General features: G+C 40.7%; 1 protein-coding gene across 2 annotated transcripts in view; it reads left to right on the top strand.

Moving 5' to 3' along the window:
• Positions 1-15,471, top strand: part of LOC149460556 (ankyrin repeat- and BTB/POZ domain-containing protein 3-like) — a 317,765-nt gene that overhangs the window by 214,572 nt on the left and 87,722 nt on the right. For both annotated transcript variants that reach the window (XM_089679466.1, XM_089679467.1), the window contains one exon: positions 6,775-6,979. In XM_089679466.1, the coding sequence (XP_089535592.1) occupies positions 6,775-6,979 (205 nt within the window). The remainder of the gene's footprint in view (positions 1-6,774; positions 6,980-15,471) is intronic.

Raw genomic sequence — 15,471 nt, forward strand, 5'->3', positions numbered from 1 at the left:
TCTTTTCGTTTATTCCTTCCTAATTCTCCCTTTCTCTCTCTCCCCTTTTCATTTCTCTCTCTCCTATTTCTTCCTTCCCTTCATTTCCTAATTTTTCTTCCTCATCCTTCTTTTATTGTTTTCCTTCCTTCCTTCCTTTTCTTTACATCATCTTTCCTGTCTTTCTCATCCTTTCCTTTCCCTTGTTCACATTATGACACCAACAAGAGGTGTTTATGTGCATTTTTTGCATTCTTTTGCATTGCACGCATAGAGCAACTCATTCATCTCAGTGAGTTGGCCTACACTTGACAAATGTGCCAAAGTAGCTCATGCAGCTTTTTGAGCCTTGAACTTTGTGTGTTTTTGACATAGTTTGAATGTTTGTTGCACATTTTTCCATGCGGAAAAATGTATGTCTGCTTCTCACGTTCAAGTATCCTATTACCAATGAATGACACCACAGGCACGATAAGTGCTTTTTACACATTTGGTAAATGTGCACAAACATATGTGATTTTGTGTGCGTTTAAAAAATGCCATACTGAGAATGCAGCCTTCTCTTTTCTGCTTCTTTTCCACTGTTCCCTTTCGTTCTTCCTTGTTTTTTTCTTTGTCATAATCTCCCCACTTTCTTCTGTCCTTCCTCAATCTCCCCTTCTTCTATTTCTTCTCTCCCTCTATTTCTTTATTTCTCTTCTTCACTCTGTCATCCTTCCTTCCTTGCCCTCTTTTGTTTTAAGAGAAGGCATATGTAAGCTTTAGCAAACTTAAAGTGGAACCTCACCTAAAAGGGGAAGTTCTGCTTTTCCTCCTCCTCCCCCACTCCTGCCGTATTTGGGCTACTTTTTTTTGTTTGTTGGGAGCGGGTACTTATGTTTGGCAGGTACTCGCTCCCACTTCCGCTCAGATCGCCTAGGTCTCTGTTTCTTAACTTACAGGCCAAGGGCTGAGGGGATATAGCTTTGGTATATGATGTGCAGCCTCCGGACCTCAGCAGTCTGTAGTGGGAACATTAAGTAGTGTAATAGCATTGGTCTCTACTAACGTCATCTAACATGTTCCCACTTTTGTATTGTCTTATGCAGCATATCCCCAGCCAAAAAATGTGGTACGTCCACACTCTCTGACCCTCATTTCCTCTATTAGGTCTGCAGTTTCTGACAGTCCTCTCAAGCATTACAAATAATGAACATTATGTGTGGCCCTTTCGTCATGTAAGGGCTACATTTGAGGTTCTCTTTAGCTCATAAGTTGACAGTCAATGTCCTTCGTGACCCAAGCTGAAGTTTGCCCCCCTCCACCTGCAACTTTCTGGCACACGTCAGTTCCCAGGAAGCTATGGGACCGTTCACAGGGTGCAGTGCCGCTCGTGCATGTACAGTGGGGAGCTGGTTGTGAAGCTGCAAAGAGTCACAGTTGGCTTCCCACAGTTAACATGAAGACCGGCAAAGAACCGGCCTGGGTGAGCGCAGCCCTGGACATCTGGGCAGGTGAGTGTCTATTTATTAAAAGTCAGCAGCTATAGTATTTGTAGCTGCTGCTATTTAATTTTTGGAAACCTGGCTGAAGCTCCTCCTTAAAGCTATATGCATATGCACTATTTGGATAAATGAGGTTCATTCTCTTTTACAGTTTCTCTCTCCTCTCTCTCTCTTTCACAACCTCCCTGTCATGTCTTTCAGTCTCTCTCTCTTACCTTTATTTATATTATATTCTTTATTTTTTTGGATACGGTTGCAGACCACCGCTCTTGTTCAGCCAACAGATTTGGAGACGCTCTATAATTATGAACCTGTCGTGCATTAAAATGCAGTACTGTAGCCACTGTGCTTGCAGGGAATGAACAAAGTCTGAGAGACATATGTTACTGAATTGTCTTCCTTTCTAACCCACAAGTTCCTTGTGGCAAAGTGAAAAAAATTACAGAGCAACCACAACAGTGGATGATGAAGCCACCAGAGGTTCTAAGGACTCTCTTATCGTTTATAAATACAGAGATATGTTTCTGGGTTATATTGGGTTTTTCTCCATCTGTCCATCTGGTTTGTGTTAGAAGCTGTGAAATTGGTCTCTCGGGAATTAGATGGAACGCAAATAAATATGAGGATGTGACAAATGTTTTTACATTATGTCTATATGCAGCCACAGAAGAGAAAAATGCTTTGCACATTTAAAAGGAAACACAATTTTTAACATCCCATTCTAAAATGTTAGATTTTTTCAGTATTATATATAGTATCTATGTTGTTAACCATTTTAGATATTTTTTTTTAGTGAGGAGGTTCAGAATTCTATCTTTACTTATCTAACTTAATCTGGCCACACACATTACAAAATAATTGTATAATCTTTGTGCAGTCTACTAATAACTATGTATTACTTAAAGCCCAACTCTAGGTAACAATGAGATTTAAGTTCATCAGTTACCATACTCCTCGGTATTGATTCCAAACATCTCTTTTTCTTCAGTGTAATGGATCAAAGTCACAAAGCAGGCCGGATCAACTAACTGATAGCACATGTGGTGTGCAGCATGGGAAAGCTATAGCAAAAGGTTAACAGGGACCAGAGAGAGAGGACTGAGCGAGTGGGGGGATCAGCAAAGCTGGAGGTTTTACTGAGTGGGGCATTAGCACAGCTGGGGGTATTACTGAGAAGGGGATCTTCTGAACAAGGGTATTAATAAGCTGGACATCTGCTGAATGAGGGTACCAATGAGCGGGGTATCTGCTGAACAGGGGTACTAATGAGCTGAGCTTCTGCTGAGTGAGGGTACTACTAAGCTGGTGGTTCTACTGGGCCCCTTTAAAAAAATGAAAGTCAACACACACAGGGCATTTGCCAAGCTCCATTAAAGTTTCAAAATCAGCTGTCTAGGACCTTACTTTTCATAGCACACATGACATGACTATTGCTCCTAGTAATTTTGCTCCTTGTAAAGTCTCTGTGTGAGTACTCGTTTTAGTGAATAGGCCTGTCAGAGTGATTGGTGTAGACTGGAATCCTTCTTTAAATTCTTTAACCATTTTTTGTAATTGAAATATTTTCTAAATTTTTTTACTGAGTCTTCTGTATTAGTGTAAAATCGGTTTCTTCAGATTTAAACAGTTTTTTTCACAGTGATACATGCTCAGCAGCTGTTACCATAGAAACACAGGCCAACAAGTACAAAATTCAACCAAATGTTTTGTCATTAGGGAAGATAATAAATAGGTAGCAGAAAATAATGCAAACTACATTGCACATGACACATTACATAAAGACCAGCTCCACCCATAGCAGTTATCTCCAATTGAGGGGGAATGGAGCTGGAATCTGTATCCTGTTGGGTTCCTTCTGCTGTGTGGGAGCCAGGAGCCCACCCTGGAGTGGCAAGGAGCCCTCCTGAGGAGCTGATTGTTGTTTATTCGTACATACACAGTGGCTGTATTACAGCACATGTTTGTATAGTTCTTTATTTACCTCTACATAGAATGCACTAGAAGACAGGGTCCCTAGGCAAGCAAAAGAGGACATGCTCCCTAGGCCAGCAAAAACAGAGGACACCACCCTTAGACTAGAAACAACAGCAGGACATGCTCCCCTAGGCCAGTAAAATTGAAGACATGCCCCCTAGGCCAGCCACAATATTAGCTATTTAGACCAGCAGCAACAAAGGGCTTGTCCTCTAAAACAAGCAGCAACAGAGAGCATGCTCCCCAGGCCAGCAACAACAGAAGGCATGCCCCCTAGGCCGGCAACAACACACAGACTGAGTAGGGGTGAAAATGCAGGTGGGAATCTCCCAATTGGAATCCAAGATAGAAGAGAAGACACAATGGTAGATACTACCCTTTTAATTTATTTTAGACCATGTATTGATGGGCCTTGGACATGGGGTGATTGGCAATATAACTTGTTTCCTGGTGCAATCTGCTTTTTATTTTTCTTTTGTTTCATTTGTTTTTGAGATCATTGACAGGTGAATTTAGCCAACAGTTGATCTCTTTTTGACCTGCATTTGGCTTCCTTTTAAACTGCATCAACCTACTTTAATATACTTTAAAGCTCAGCTCGTTCACCCTAGCACATTGGTGCATCTTTGTGCCATTCATTTTGATTAGCATCCCAAAGCACCTGGATTGCAGTACACTGCAACACACGGTAATATATTACTCTGTGGTGTGGTGCAAAGTGTTACACAATTTCTGAAGTTAAGATTTTTGGTCTTTAGTGGTGTGATGACAGCCATTAAAATAAATGGACTACCTTAACACAATGCACTTTACCTTTAAATGCACCACAATGGACTGGCTTGGCGGGAATAGGCTGTTAACATTCTCATTGACTGCTATGGGGAGAGAAGCGATTCTGACACACACAAGAGACCCTTAAGGAAATATGTCGAATGGGGTTCCCTTTTTATTGTATTCTGTTGTTTCCAAAGAGAAAGGTTATCTGACACTCCTATGAGAAACTTACCTATGAAGTCAATTTTAGGGCAAAAGGCCTCCCTAAAGGCCCGTATCCTACATATCTCTGTCTAAACGTCTTCATATCCCTCCTAGCAAAGGTACCTCCACCACTTCTCCCAAGCCTGAGATCACTTTATTTAGTATAATGTGTGTATCTAAGGTGCAAGTTAATACTTCTAGTAGGAAGGAGATGGCTGTGGTGGAATAAAGATGTAGGTTATAAAAAAAGAAGAGAAAGAACAGCAGTATGTAGGTAGACACCATAAGTCTGACTCTCAGATAGGAGGGAGTACCTGCTCAGGTAGAGATTCTGATTGGCTGGCTTTGTCTATATGTCAGCCCTCTTAGATACCCAGGCTGAGACCATGTGACTAGTGCTATTGGAAGAAGCCAGAGCATTGCTATTACATTAGCAGTACAGTTGTGGGAGAGGTCTCCTTGCCCATACACATGGGGGTACCTTTTCCTCTTGTACATGCTCATCAACAGGTGGTTCCATACACTGTGTCCAGTCCTGTGACATAGAGAGTCCCTCTGTAAAACATTCTGTACCATGTCACTACACACCTTTGAATACTGCATTTAGGAGGGACGCTACTGAGCCTATGCTCTGCTCCACCAGACAAGGATACCTCTGCCACTTCACTCCCAGTAACAGAATGGGGTCCTGCCATGCACTAGCACGGACCTCATGCATCCACATAATTAACTCCTTCTCTCTCCCGTACCATGTGGCTGGATACATGGGGTCTGCATACTTGGGTTTGGTCCCAGTATCTCTCTTTTAGAGAGCTGACTGCTAGGGAGGGAGATGTGATACCAACCCCCCTCATTACCGGAGCTTCTGTCACCCAAGCCTGGTAGTGCTCCTTGACATCTGGCTGCATTACACTCTCTCTAGTTAATAGTTTAATTTCCTCCGACTCTCCTGCCGGGTTAATTCTTTGTGCTAGCTTTCTTTATCACCCATGTGCGTTCTACAGGCCATGTTCTTATAGATACAACAAGTACCTTCATGCACCTCTTTGAGTAACTTCAGACCAGGATTTTAAACAGGTAAACTTTACTTAACGCCTCTAATAGCAAAATTCTAAACAGTCACAATATCCTAACAAATGTCCCTAGGCTAACCAGGCATACTTCAACAGGTAGCAGTCCATTATTGGCAGAGTCCATTGCTGGTGAGTTCCTCTGACAAGTACTTGCTGGCTGCTGTTAGTTACATCCTGTAAACTTGTTCCCATGCGGTACTCTCTGGCCCTCTTTGGACCAAGCCGTTTCCTGATTTAAATCCACCACAAGCAGGAGGGAAGGCCCAGGAAACCGGCAGACTCAATGTTAACCCTTCCCCACCTGGGCAGCCCAAAATCTCAATCTAATATTAAACCATCTTGTAGGCACCTGCCTACACACTTTTCATCTAGATCATATTGTTTCAGTAGGTCGTTGTTTAATGTGTAAATTTATATATAGTACATATGCTGAACATATAATAAGATACACAGGCTGCCGTTCTGAACTGACTTTCTGAAATTGCTTACTGCCCACTCCTGATAATTTTCTGACTTTAACATTTCATTGATCAAGAAGAGGCGTTGTTTCTTCCCATTTGCTTTACTGACCGCATGTTTGTCCTGAGTCAATAATTTAGAAAGCGCTGAAGAAGAGGTCAGAGGTAGCATCTGCTGCTAAAATGACAAGCTTCTTTTAAAGGAAACCTTTCCTTAAAGCAGTGTTTCTCAACTCCAGTCCCCATGGACCCCCAACAGGTCATGTTTTCAGGATTTCCCTCAGATGAAACAGCTGTGGTAATTACTAAGGCAGTGAAACTGATCAAATCACCTGTGCAAAATAATGGAAATCCTGAAAACATGACCTGTTGGGGGTCCATGAGGACTGGAGTTGAGAAACACTGCCTTAGAGAAACATAGAGGCTGTCATTTCAGACTGCTTACTTTGAAAATGCTAGTTGCCTGGCTGTCAGGGTGACTCTCTGACTTCAATACTTTACTCACCTATTTGGAACCAGTAAGCAGATAAGAACATCTGACTGTACTCAATATAACAGTCAGGCAACTGGCATTTTCAAAAGTAGTCCAGAAATAGCAGCCTTATGTTTCTCAGGAAAGGTCGACTGAACTTCACAGATTTGATTTTTTGGGTGTGTTAGTTTTTTTGCCAATAATTTGCTACATCTAGCTAGCAAGCCTGTAGTGAATCCAGAAATCTATGGTATTATCCAAGAGACAACATTTTAATAGTAAACACTGATGTATTTTGGAAAACTTGTTGCTTTAAAGGGAATATTTTTCAGCATATATACATTTTGTGTTCTCAGGTGACCTGGTGTCTCGAGCAATGCACCACCTCCAGCCCCTCAACATAAAGCAGCATGGTAACGGCACGCCAATGCACCACAAGCAGGGGCCCCTGTACTGGGAGCCAGAAGCCCTATATACCCTCTGTTACTTCATGCATTGTCCACAGATGGAGTGGGAGAACCCAAATGTGGAACCGTCCAAAGTCACGCTTCAGACTGAAAGGTAAAGTCTTTGATAATCCTCCTTAACCATTTATGCTGATTAAACATATGGCTTCGTTTATACTCGATGTGTTTGTATTACGGCATTTCGAAAGGGATAATATTAAGTGTAATAATATGAAACAAACTATATGGTATAGTTTTTTTATTTACTCCAAGGGAGTTCTCACATTCCCATCTTTACATTTGTGAGCAGTGCATTGCAGGTCCGGTGCTTTAAAGATTCTTGTTTGATAAACCTTTGGCTCAGTTTCCATCAGAAATCAACTTTCATATGGGGGAATGGCAACATGTGAAACATGTGTAAAACACATCTATGATTCATTAAAAAGTCATTGCAGCTCACAAGCAGAAGTGTCAATATAGCCATAAAGCTTTTCCCCCCTAAATTCCAGGTTCCCTATTTACTAAAATACAATTAATTATGTACCTCTGTTGCAGAAAAGAAAAATCTGTCCCTATATTTTAGGACAGGCTTTGTCTCAGCCTCCAGTTTCTTCTATAGAAAACTACTACATGATTCCTGAAATATGTCCTATAGGACGTGAAAACTGTTAGGCCCCTTCCACACGGGCAGTCCGTTTGTCTGATTTTTAAACCATCAGTTGACAGATGCATTCCTGTGGGCAAACGGTTGTAAACGGACGTCGTCTGTTTAAATCTGTTTTTGTCCAATTCCGTTAAGGTCTGTTTTTTTAAATAGAACAGGTCTGCATTTTTGTTCCATTTAAAAGACGAAAGTGAACAAAAAATTAATGTAAATGGATGAAAAATGGATTAAAAAACACATGGAAATGGAACAGAATTAAACGTGACTGAATGGATTATGCCCATTTGAAAGGGGCCTTAGTGTGAGGAAGCACTTCAGCAGATGACCTAATTAACACACACCCTACGCCTCCCCTCCCCCTCCAGGAGATTGCACCCACCTCTGTAGTTTCATGGTTCTCCAATGCATTCAATGTCAATGAGCACCATTGTCACTGAATACATAGACAGTGTTTTTCTCTGCTGATTGATCGTTTTGTACCTTACCTTTTTCTTTCATAGATTGTTAATTTCCAGGGTGTGTAGGAGCTGAGCAATCACATAACAACCTGTATGGAGCAGAGCTATAGTATACTGAAAACAGGAAAAGTGTGTGAAGCGATGTCTGTAAAGCTCACTATGCATTATAACATCTTCTTTAGATCTACCTATCTACATCAACTCTGTAGTGCAAGGGCCTGCCTGCCTGCCTGGATACAGACTGATATAAATGGACAGATAGGTGTGTCCTTCTATTATATATTTTTGGTAAATGTAAAGTAGGTTTCACAGAAATTGTACAGTCAGGTTGTATAGTGTATGGCCACCTTAATACACCTAAAATGAACCAGACGCTCTTTGTGTACCATTAATTGTTAACGGCACCACAAACACAGAAGTAAACATGCATTTTACCATGTGCAAAAAACGCATTACAAATATGACAAAACTTGCAACTACAAAATGCCAAAATATCCCATGAGCTACTCTGGCACGTTTGTTACTCATAAGGCAGCCCATTGAAATCACTGGCTGCCCTATGCATGTTGCAGGAAAAACGCACCAGAAAATGTGTGCTCCCACTACACTAGCTTTGAATGGAGTTTGGAAGTGACATATATGTTTACAGAAGAACAATGATAGCTGATTTTTTCCCACCCACTCCCTCCCATGTACTTGTATAATGTTGGCCATACACTATGCAGTTTGATTTTATAATCTGCTTACAACAGATTTACTCAAACTGTGGAATAAGAGGACCCACCTGAACAATCTATTCAATTTGTATCAAATCAGGCTGGCGCTTGCACTACATACAGTAGTTGATGGTAGATCTAAAGTAGATTGTATAATCAGACTGTACAGTGTATAGCCACCTTAAGGCTTAATCCACCATTATGCGTTTTTTAGTGCTTTTTGCATGTTGCAGAAACTCACTACAGTCCATTTAACATGGTTTACTATGGGACACATTCACATCTATGTGTTTTCCTCTGCTGCATTTTTGGAAAGGGTCAGGGACTTTTTTTCCCCCAGCAGGTTGCGACACGTATAGGTGTGAACCAGGCCTTAAGGAAGAAGTAGGAAAGTGTGTGGAAATAAAAAGGAGGCGCTACAGTGATAAGAGTGGTGTGATCCAGAGAGGTAAACACACCCTATTCTGTGATGCAGTAAAGTAGTACATGATGGGATATGAAGTTTCCTGGAAGGTCACATGATACTATAAGAAGTCAGGACTTAGAATGCATTTTATTACATTTTGAACAGAGAGGTGCAGACTGAAGGCTGCCATGGACTAGGTAAGTGAAAGATAAGAAATTTGGGATGGCTTGGACAGAAAGGACATTAGAAAAGGCTTTTATTGACCGTATTATGAAAAGTGAAATTCTGTGAAAAGGTGAACCTAGCTTATAGGGTGCATTTATATCTATGCATGTGCATAAAGTTACTTTTTTTGCATCGTTTTCATGAATCATCGTTTTTTCTCTGTATGTTGTCATGCGTTTGAATTGTGTTTTCAAATGGAAAATTTGGAGACGATAGGGTTAACAGCCATTGACCAAGGGTTATAAATATAAGTTCCAGTGCATCAAAATGAATGCTATATATATTTTGTTGAACTGCCATTGACTTTTGTGACCTCTTAATGACCTAAAATGCAGAAAAAAATGGATATGTATTTATTAAATCCTCTGCTCTGCCATAGTGTAATAGGAACAGACATTATCTTTATTATGGGGAACCATGACATGTATTTTAACCTGTTGGAATGGGTGCATTAAAATGCAACAGTGTAGATGGGCCCATAGGGTTTGGTGTTTTTGTTAGTGATAAAGGAAGCATGTAAAGTAAATATGATATAAACCTACTGTAGGTAATCAAGATTGAGCAAAATGAACAGTATATTGAAAGGTAAAGGCAGCTAAAGTTATATTCAAATTCTATTATCTAATCCTTATTATTGAGAAAGCCTTTGAGAAAGCTCAGAGGGTCGATACGTGTGAGGCAGGCGGGACTTGTGTGGCGATATCATGCTGGGAGGGGCCAGGAACTATCTTGGTGAACTGTGCATACGCATGCTGTTAATAGGCACTTGTATGTGTTTACACGTTGTGAGTGTTACTCCTTTTATTTCTTATTAAAAAGTCACTGGAAATGGTACACTATCCGATTTCCTTTGGATATATCTCTTTGAGCTTTTTTTGTGTAAGAGCTGTGGAATATGGAGATGTGACCTTGGTGCTGCTAATCTATTACCTATGTGATTAAAACCGCTTCTGACCACCTTGAATATTTTAAGGCATCATTTTAAGGCATGATTATTGCATCAGGTGAGGAGACACCCGATTGGGCACATATTGATAATATAATGATGATATGATGATAATAATATGATATTCTTTGGTGGTAGTCCATGGTGGAAGATTTCTGATACTGTGGGAGATTTCTGATACAGTGGGAGGCATATAACTGTGGTGGCAGTTATTTTCTGTCCGCTTCTTACCAAATTAGATGACATATGGGACTGTTTTCACGTTTTTAATTTTTCCATTTACTGCATATGATATATGATGATTGTGTAATGTGTATGAGCATTGTTGAGTATACAGTATGCATACTTTGAGCCAACATTTGGTAATCTTTTATTAAGGAGTGCTTTACTGTTGTTGGGTATACATTTAATGTGTTGAGTACTTACAGTTCCCCAACTCTACATCTCTATGCCCAAATCCAATCTGCTTGCAGTAGGGTAAAGGAGAAATGAAATAAGAGGCCCAACACTACAAGATGGCCACATAATAGAAGTGCATTTAGGTGCTTTACATCAAGTTAGGCGGCCCTTTCAAAATGAATGGGCTGTAATGCGCCTTTGCTTCCAAAAGTGTTGGTACTGTTGCATTTTTTGCAGCATACCGCAACACACACTGAGGAGAATTCTGGAGTAAAATAAGCTAGTGTTAGTGGCAGTAATAGGAATCCAAAGCGTTGGTGTCAGTGGCTATAGTCGAATCCCCTAGTGTCAGCGGATGTAATAATAACCCCAAGCATTGTTGTCTGTGCTTGGGGATATTATTACATCTGCTGACACTAGGGGATTTGACTACACTGACCTGCATTGATGTCAATACACAAATAATAACCTCCAGCATATCAGTGGGCTAATAAAAAAAACTCCCATCATTGGAGTCAGTGGCCACAATAATACCTACATCAGTGGTGTCTGAGCTCACAGTGCTGCAATGCAGATAGTTTTTCAGTGCCCATCATCCCACTGCTCCTCTGCTACCCTCTGATCCCCCCAGCACACAGAGGCCACACAGAGAACCGGTGTGCAGCATGCAGCCAGCAGGCCGTGCATTGGATGCCAATGGCGTCAACGCTGCTCTACAGGACTCTTTGTCAAATTCACTTTCACAGTTCGCAACCTTCCTTTGCAAACTATCCATTCCAGCTTTGTTTTCTGGCACTCCCAAGTTATAACTCAGCTAAAGTTGTACTTCATTTCATTTATATGTACTTCATTTATGCTGTCACTTAGTCTTGATGAACAAGATGCAGATCCTCAAGGCGCACTTATGTTTTCTTTTGTTTAATCTGATTTTATTAAAATGGAGTACAGAAAAGGGTACATACAGATTTGTTGTATGAAGCTTGAATATTGGAGTACAATGAGAGATTGTCAGTACTGTATAATAATTCACTCTAGTAAAATCATGTTACAATTTGGTCATTTTACATAGAAAATAAAACAGGCAAAGGAAAAGGTGCATAGTGCTATCTTTGGCATCAAGTGTAGGTATATATGAAAATTATGTTTTCAAAAAGTATATACACATTCAGTATTACATACAAAAATTAATGTTGAGGGGATCACAAATCAGATTATATGATGGTGATGCTTGATGTGATGGGTAGTTTAAAATCTCAAGTAAGCAACATAGAGTAGGAAAGAGGTTGGGTTAGACCGGTCAGGATAGGAGGGTAGGAATAAAGTAAGGATATACTCTGCCATGGCTGCTCAGGGTTGGGATCAGTGGCATTTTCAGCCCATGCTAGAAACTTGGATGAGTAACGAAACATGTTCCATGAGGTCCAGGTAAATGAAAACTGGTTCTCTTTTCCAGCTTCCTGTGCCAAGAGTTGTTCAAAGTCTTGTATAGAATCCAGCTCATTGGCCCATTCTCCTAGGGGAGGCATGGCGTTCGACTTCCAGTGGCAGGGGAATACCGCCCTGACCACAGCCACAAATTGTCTCAGGATATCTATATATTTTCTTGATAAAATTATTTAATATCTACAATGGTATATCTTCTGATTCCTCATTATAAAGAAGGAGCACCCTTCTCCTCAAAATGTAAAGTAATGCGCTGTTTTTAACTTCTCCTGTATCTCCTGCATGCAAGGTTTGACACCTTGGCTTTGAAAACTGTGATAATTTGTTCCCCTCCCCTTTTCTGTTCTATGTTTGTGAATTGGATTATGTGTGTTAGCACCTGGTATTTGGATCTATGGATCTGCTGGGTAGTGTGACCGTTTGGTCTTTGCTTCTAGACCTCAAGAGTGGGAGAATCTCTCTCTTTCATCCTTTCTGTACCCACCAGTGTCCAAGGGTAGAGGGGCTAACATACAATATAGATATAGTTTGGGCTTTTCTTTCAGCTAGAACACAGGGGAACGCAGTTCCTGCACCCTTTGCACTGGATTATTGGGATCTACTGTTGAGGGAGGGGTCTATTTTCGCTAGCTGCTGAACGGTCTTTTGATACAGGCTGCTGGCAGATCTTTCGTTGCTGGCAGGGGTCTATTGTTGCTGAGGTGGATTTATTGTTACTGGGTGTGGTCTGTTGTTGCAGGGGGATCTATTGTTGCTGGGGGAATCTGTTGTTGCTGAGGAGGGGGGTCTATTAGTGCTCGCTGCAGGGGATCTATTTTACAGCTTTTCTTATTATTATTAACCAATTCCATAAAAATTGTGTAGCACCACAAAAATCGTTTCTCTATTCTCTGAAAGGGGCCATACTGGAGGGGGGTAGGTGGGGACAATTAAGGGACGGTGCTTGGAGGTGGGTATGGGTGGAGAGAAGGAGTGACTCGGAAGGAGGGGAAGTACCTGTATCTATTCTCTGAGAAAAAAGTCCTTGATATAGAGGAGTAACAAGTACAATTACAGATGAGATCACATGTTGCTATTAGAGGACTAGATAAAGTGTATAAGAAACAAAGAGAGGGCACATGGGCTTAGTGCATTACCTTTAAAAATGAGATTTATAATAAATAGTAAAATACTCACAAGAGAAATAAAATCAAATGGAAATCATGTCACAAAGGATGCAATGTGGTCCAAAACCCCTGGAAGTGGTCTGGTGGGGGACTGTAGACCTCTAGATAGCTGGTTACTGACGCATTTCGAGGTTGTACCTCTTCCTCAGTTTGCCACCAGCTATCTAGAGGTCTACAGTCCCCCCACCAGACCACTTCCAGGCGTTTTGACCACATTGTATCCTTTGTGACATGCTTTCCATTTGATTTTATTTCTCTTGTTAGTATTTCACTATTTATAATAAATCTCATTTTTATAGGTAATGCACTAGGCTTAAATTCCTTTCATACTCATGTGGCGATTTTGACATTGTGGAGTCCGCAGTCCAGCGTAGGAGTACATGAATTAGGTTGCTTTATTCTTCTCACTAGTTAAAGTGTATCTAAAGCAAAAACATTTTTTATAGTTTTAGATGGTAGTGAGGGGTTCGAATTCCTGTTAGGTTTTAGTCCTCTAAAGGAAGATGAAAAGAAATATTCCCAATGGGAAACAAATAGCAAAAAAGCCTGACAGGGGTTTCAACAATGCGTTTAAATATACTTTAATGGATTAAACCACCCAAAAGTGTGAAGTATAGAGCTACAGTATTAAGAATACCAGAAATAACATTGCAGTTCAATATTCCCTTAAGGTTTTTTTTTTTCTTTATTTCTGGTTGGATTTGTTTAGTTAAGATGTTGTTGAAAGGGTCACTGTACTGTTGTACCTCTTGAAGACTCTAGTTGTGAGCTAAACCTTCCATAGTTGTCGGCTCCGTTCCCACACACCTTTGAGTTTCACAGCTTCTTACACAAAATAGGTGCTACCACCCCTTCTGTTGTGAAGAATGAAGAGAGGTGTGCAGTGATGGAGGTCCTATGTCCCACTATGAGGGGACCACAAGGATTGGCAGTCCAGTTGAGTATCAAATATTACACCATCAATTTTGTTATCCTGGAATAATGAATAAAGGAAATGTCTCTACTGTGACCAATCAGGAGTACAGTTTTCAATACAACATTTAAGCTACTAGTCAAAAATAAGTAATATGAGCTTTTTTTGGAGCTTTCTGACTTTATTGCATAAGTGCCCTTCTTAGTTGGCATGTCTGAAAAGGCATTTTAGTTTATCCGTAGATTTATTCATTTTTCTCACATTTGTACAGGATTCAGTTTTTTTTCTGCTATAATTAATCCTCCTTACATTAATGTTTCCGGTAAGCGGTCAACTCAGACTCAAGGCGGCATAAATAATGGCCATTTTATTTTATTGTTTCCTCTAGTTAAAAGTCTGGAATCTCTCACAGACCAGACTAATAAATCTAAAGGGAATTACTTTTATGGCTTCAGAACCTGTAATTTTTCCATAAGCGTTGAGCTCAACTGAAGTAGAAACAGTCAGAATCCAAGACTGTAGAAAACTGGACCCTGGTACTTGTAGCACCCCAAAAGAACTCACCCACCATCCATCCTCCATCCTCATCCCAACCCCCCCCCTAACAAAATGTACCTGAATCTGCCGTCATATGACTCTCCATGGCACCTTTTCCGAGAATGGAGTCTGATAATCAGAAACTACAGGCTGAGCCAGTAGACTGGTCTTGTTGCAACCTTGTAACGTCATGATGTCCCATGTTTTCACTGTAAGACTTCAGGACCATTTGAACACCTCATGATGGACTATTCTGGCAACCAGTGGGCAGCATACGCGTTAGCAGAAAGTTACTTTTGCACTTTAACCACTTGCCTACCGGGTACTTATACCCCCTCCTTTACCAGGCCAATTTTCAGCTTTCAGTGCTACTTTGATTGACAATTGCGCGGTCATGCAAGATTGTACCCATATGAAATTTTTATAATTTTTTTCTCACAAATAGAGCTTTCTTTTGGTGGTATTTAATCGCAGCTGGGCACTTTACGTTTTCCGCTATAAACAAAAAAATAGCAAAAAATTTGAAAAAAAAAAGTTTCTTTGTTTCTATTATAAAAATTTTCAAACAGGTAATTTTTCTCCTTCACTGATGTGCGTTGATGAGGCAGCACTGATGGGCACTAATAGGCGGCACTGATGGGCACTGTTAGGCAACACTGATGGGCACTGATAGGCGGCACTGATGAGGTGGCACGGATAGGCGGCACTGATAGACAGCACTGATAGGTGGTACT

Source organism: Staurois parvus, unplaced genomic scaffold (assembly GCF_062004578.1).
Source record: "Staurois parvus isolate SC_StPar_1 unplaced genomic scaffold, SC_StPar_1.0 ptg000225l, whole genome shotgun sequence".
Taxonomy (NCBI): domain Eukaryota; kingdom Metazoa; phylum Chordata; class Amphibia; order Anura; family Ranidae; genus Staurois; species Staurois parvus.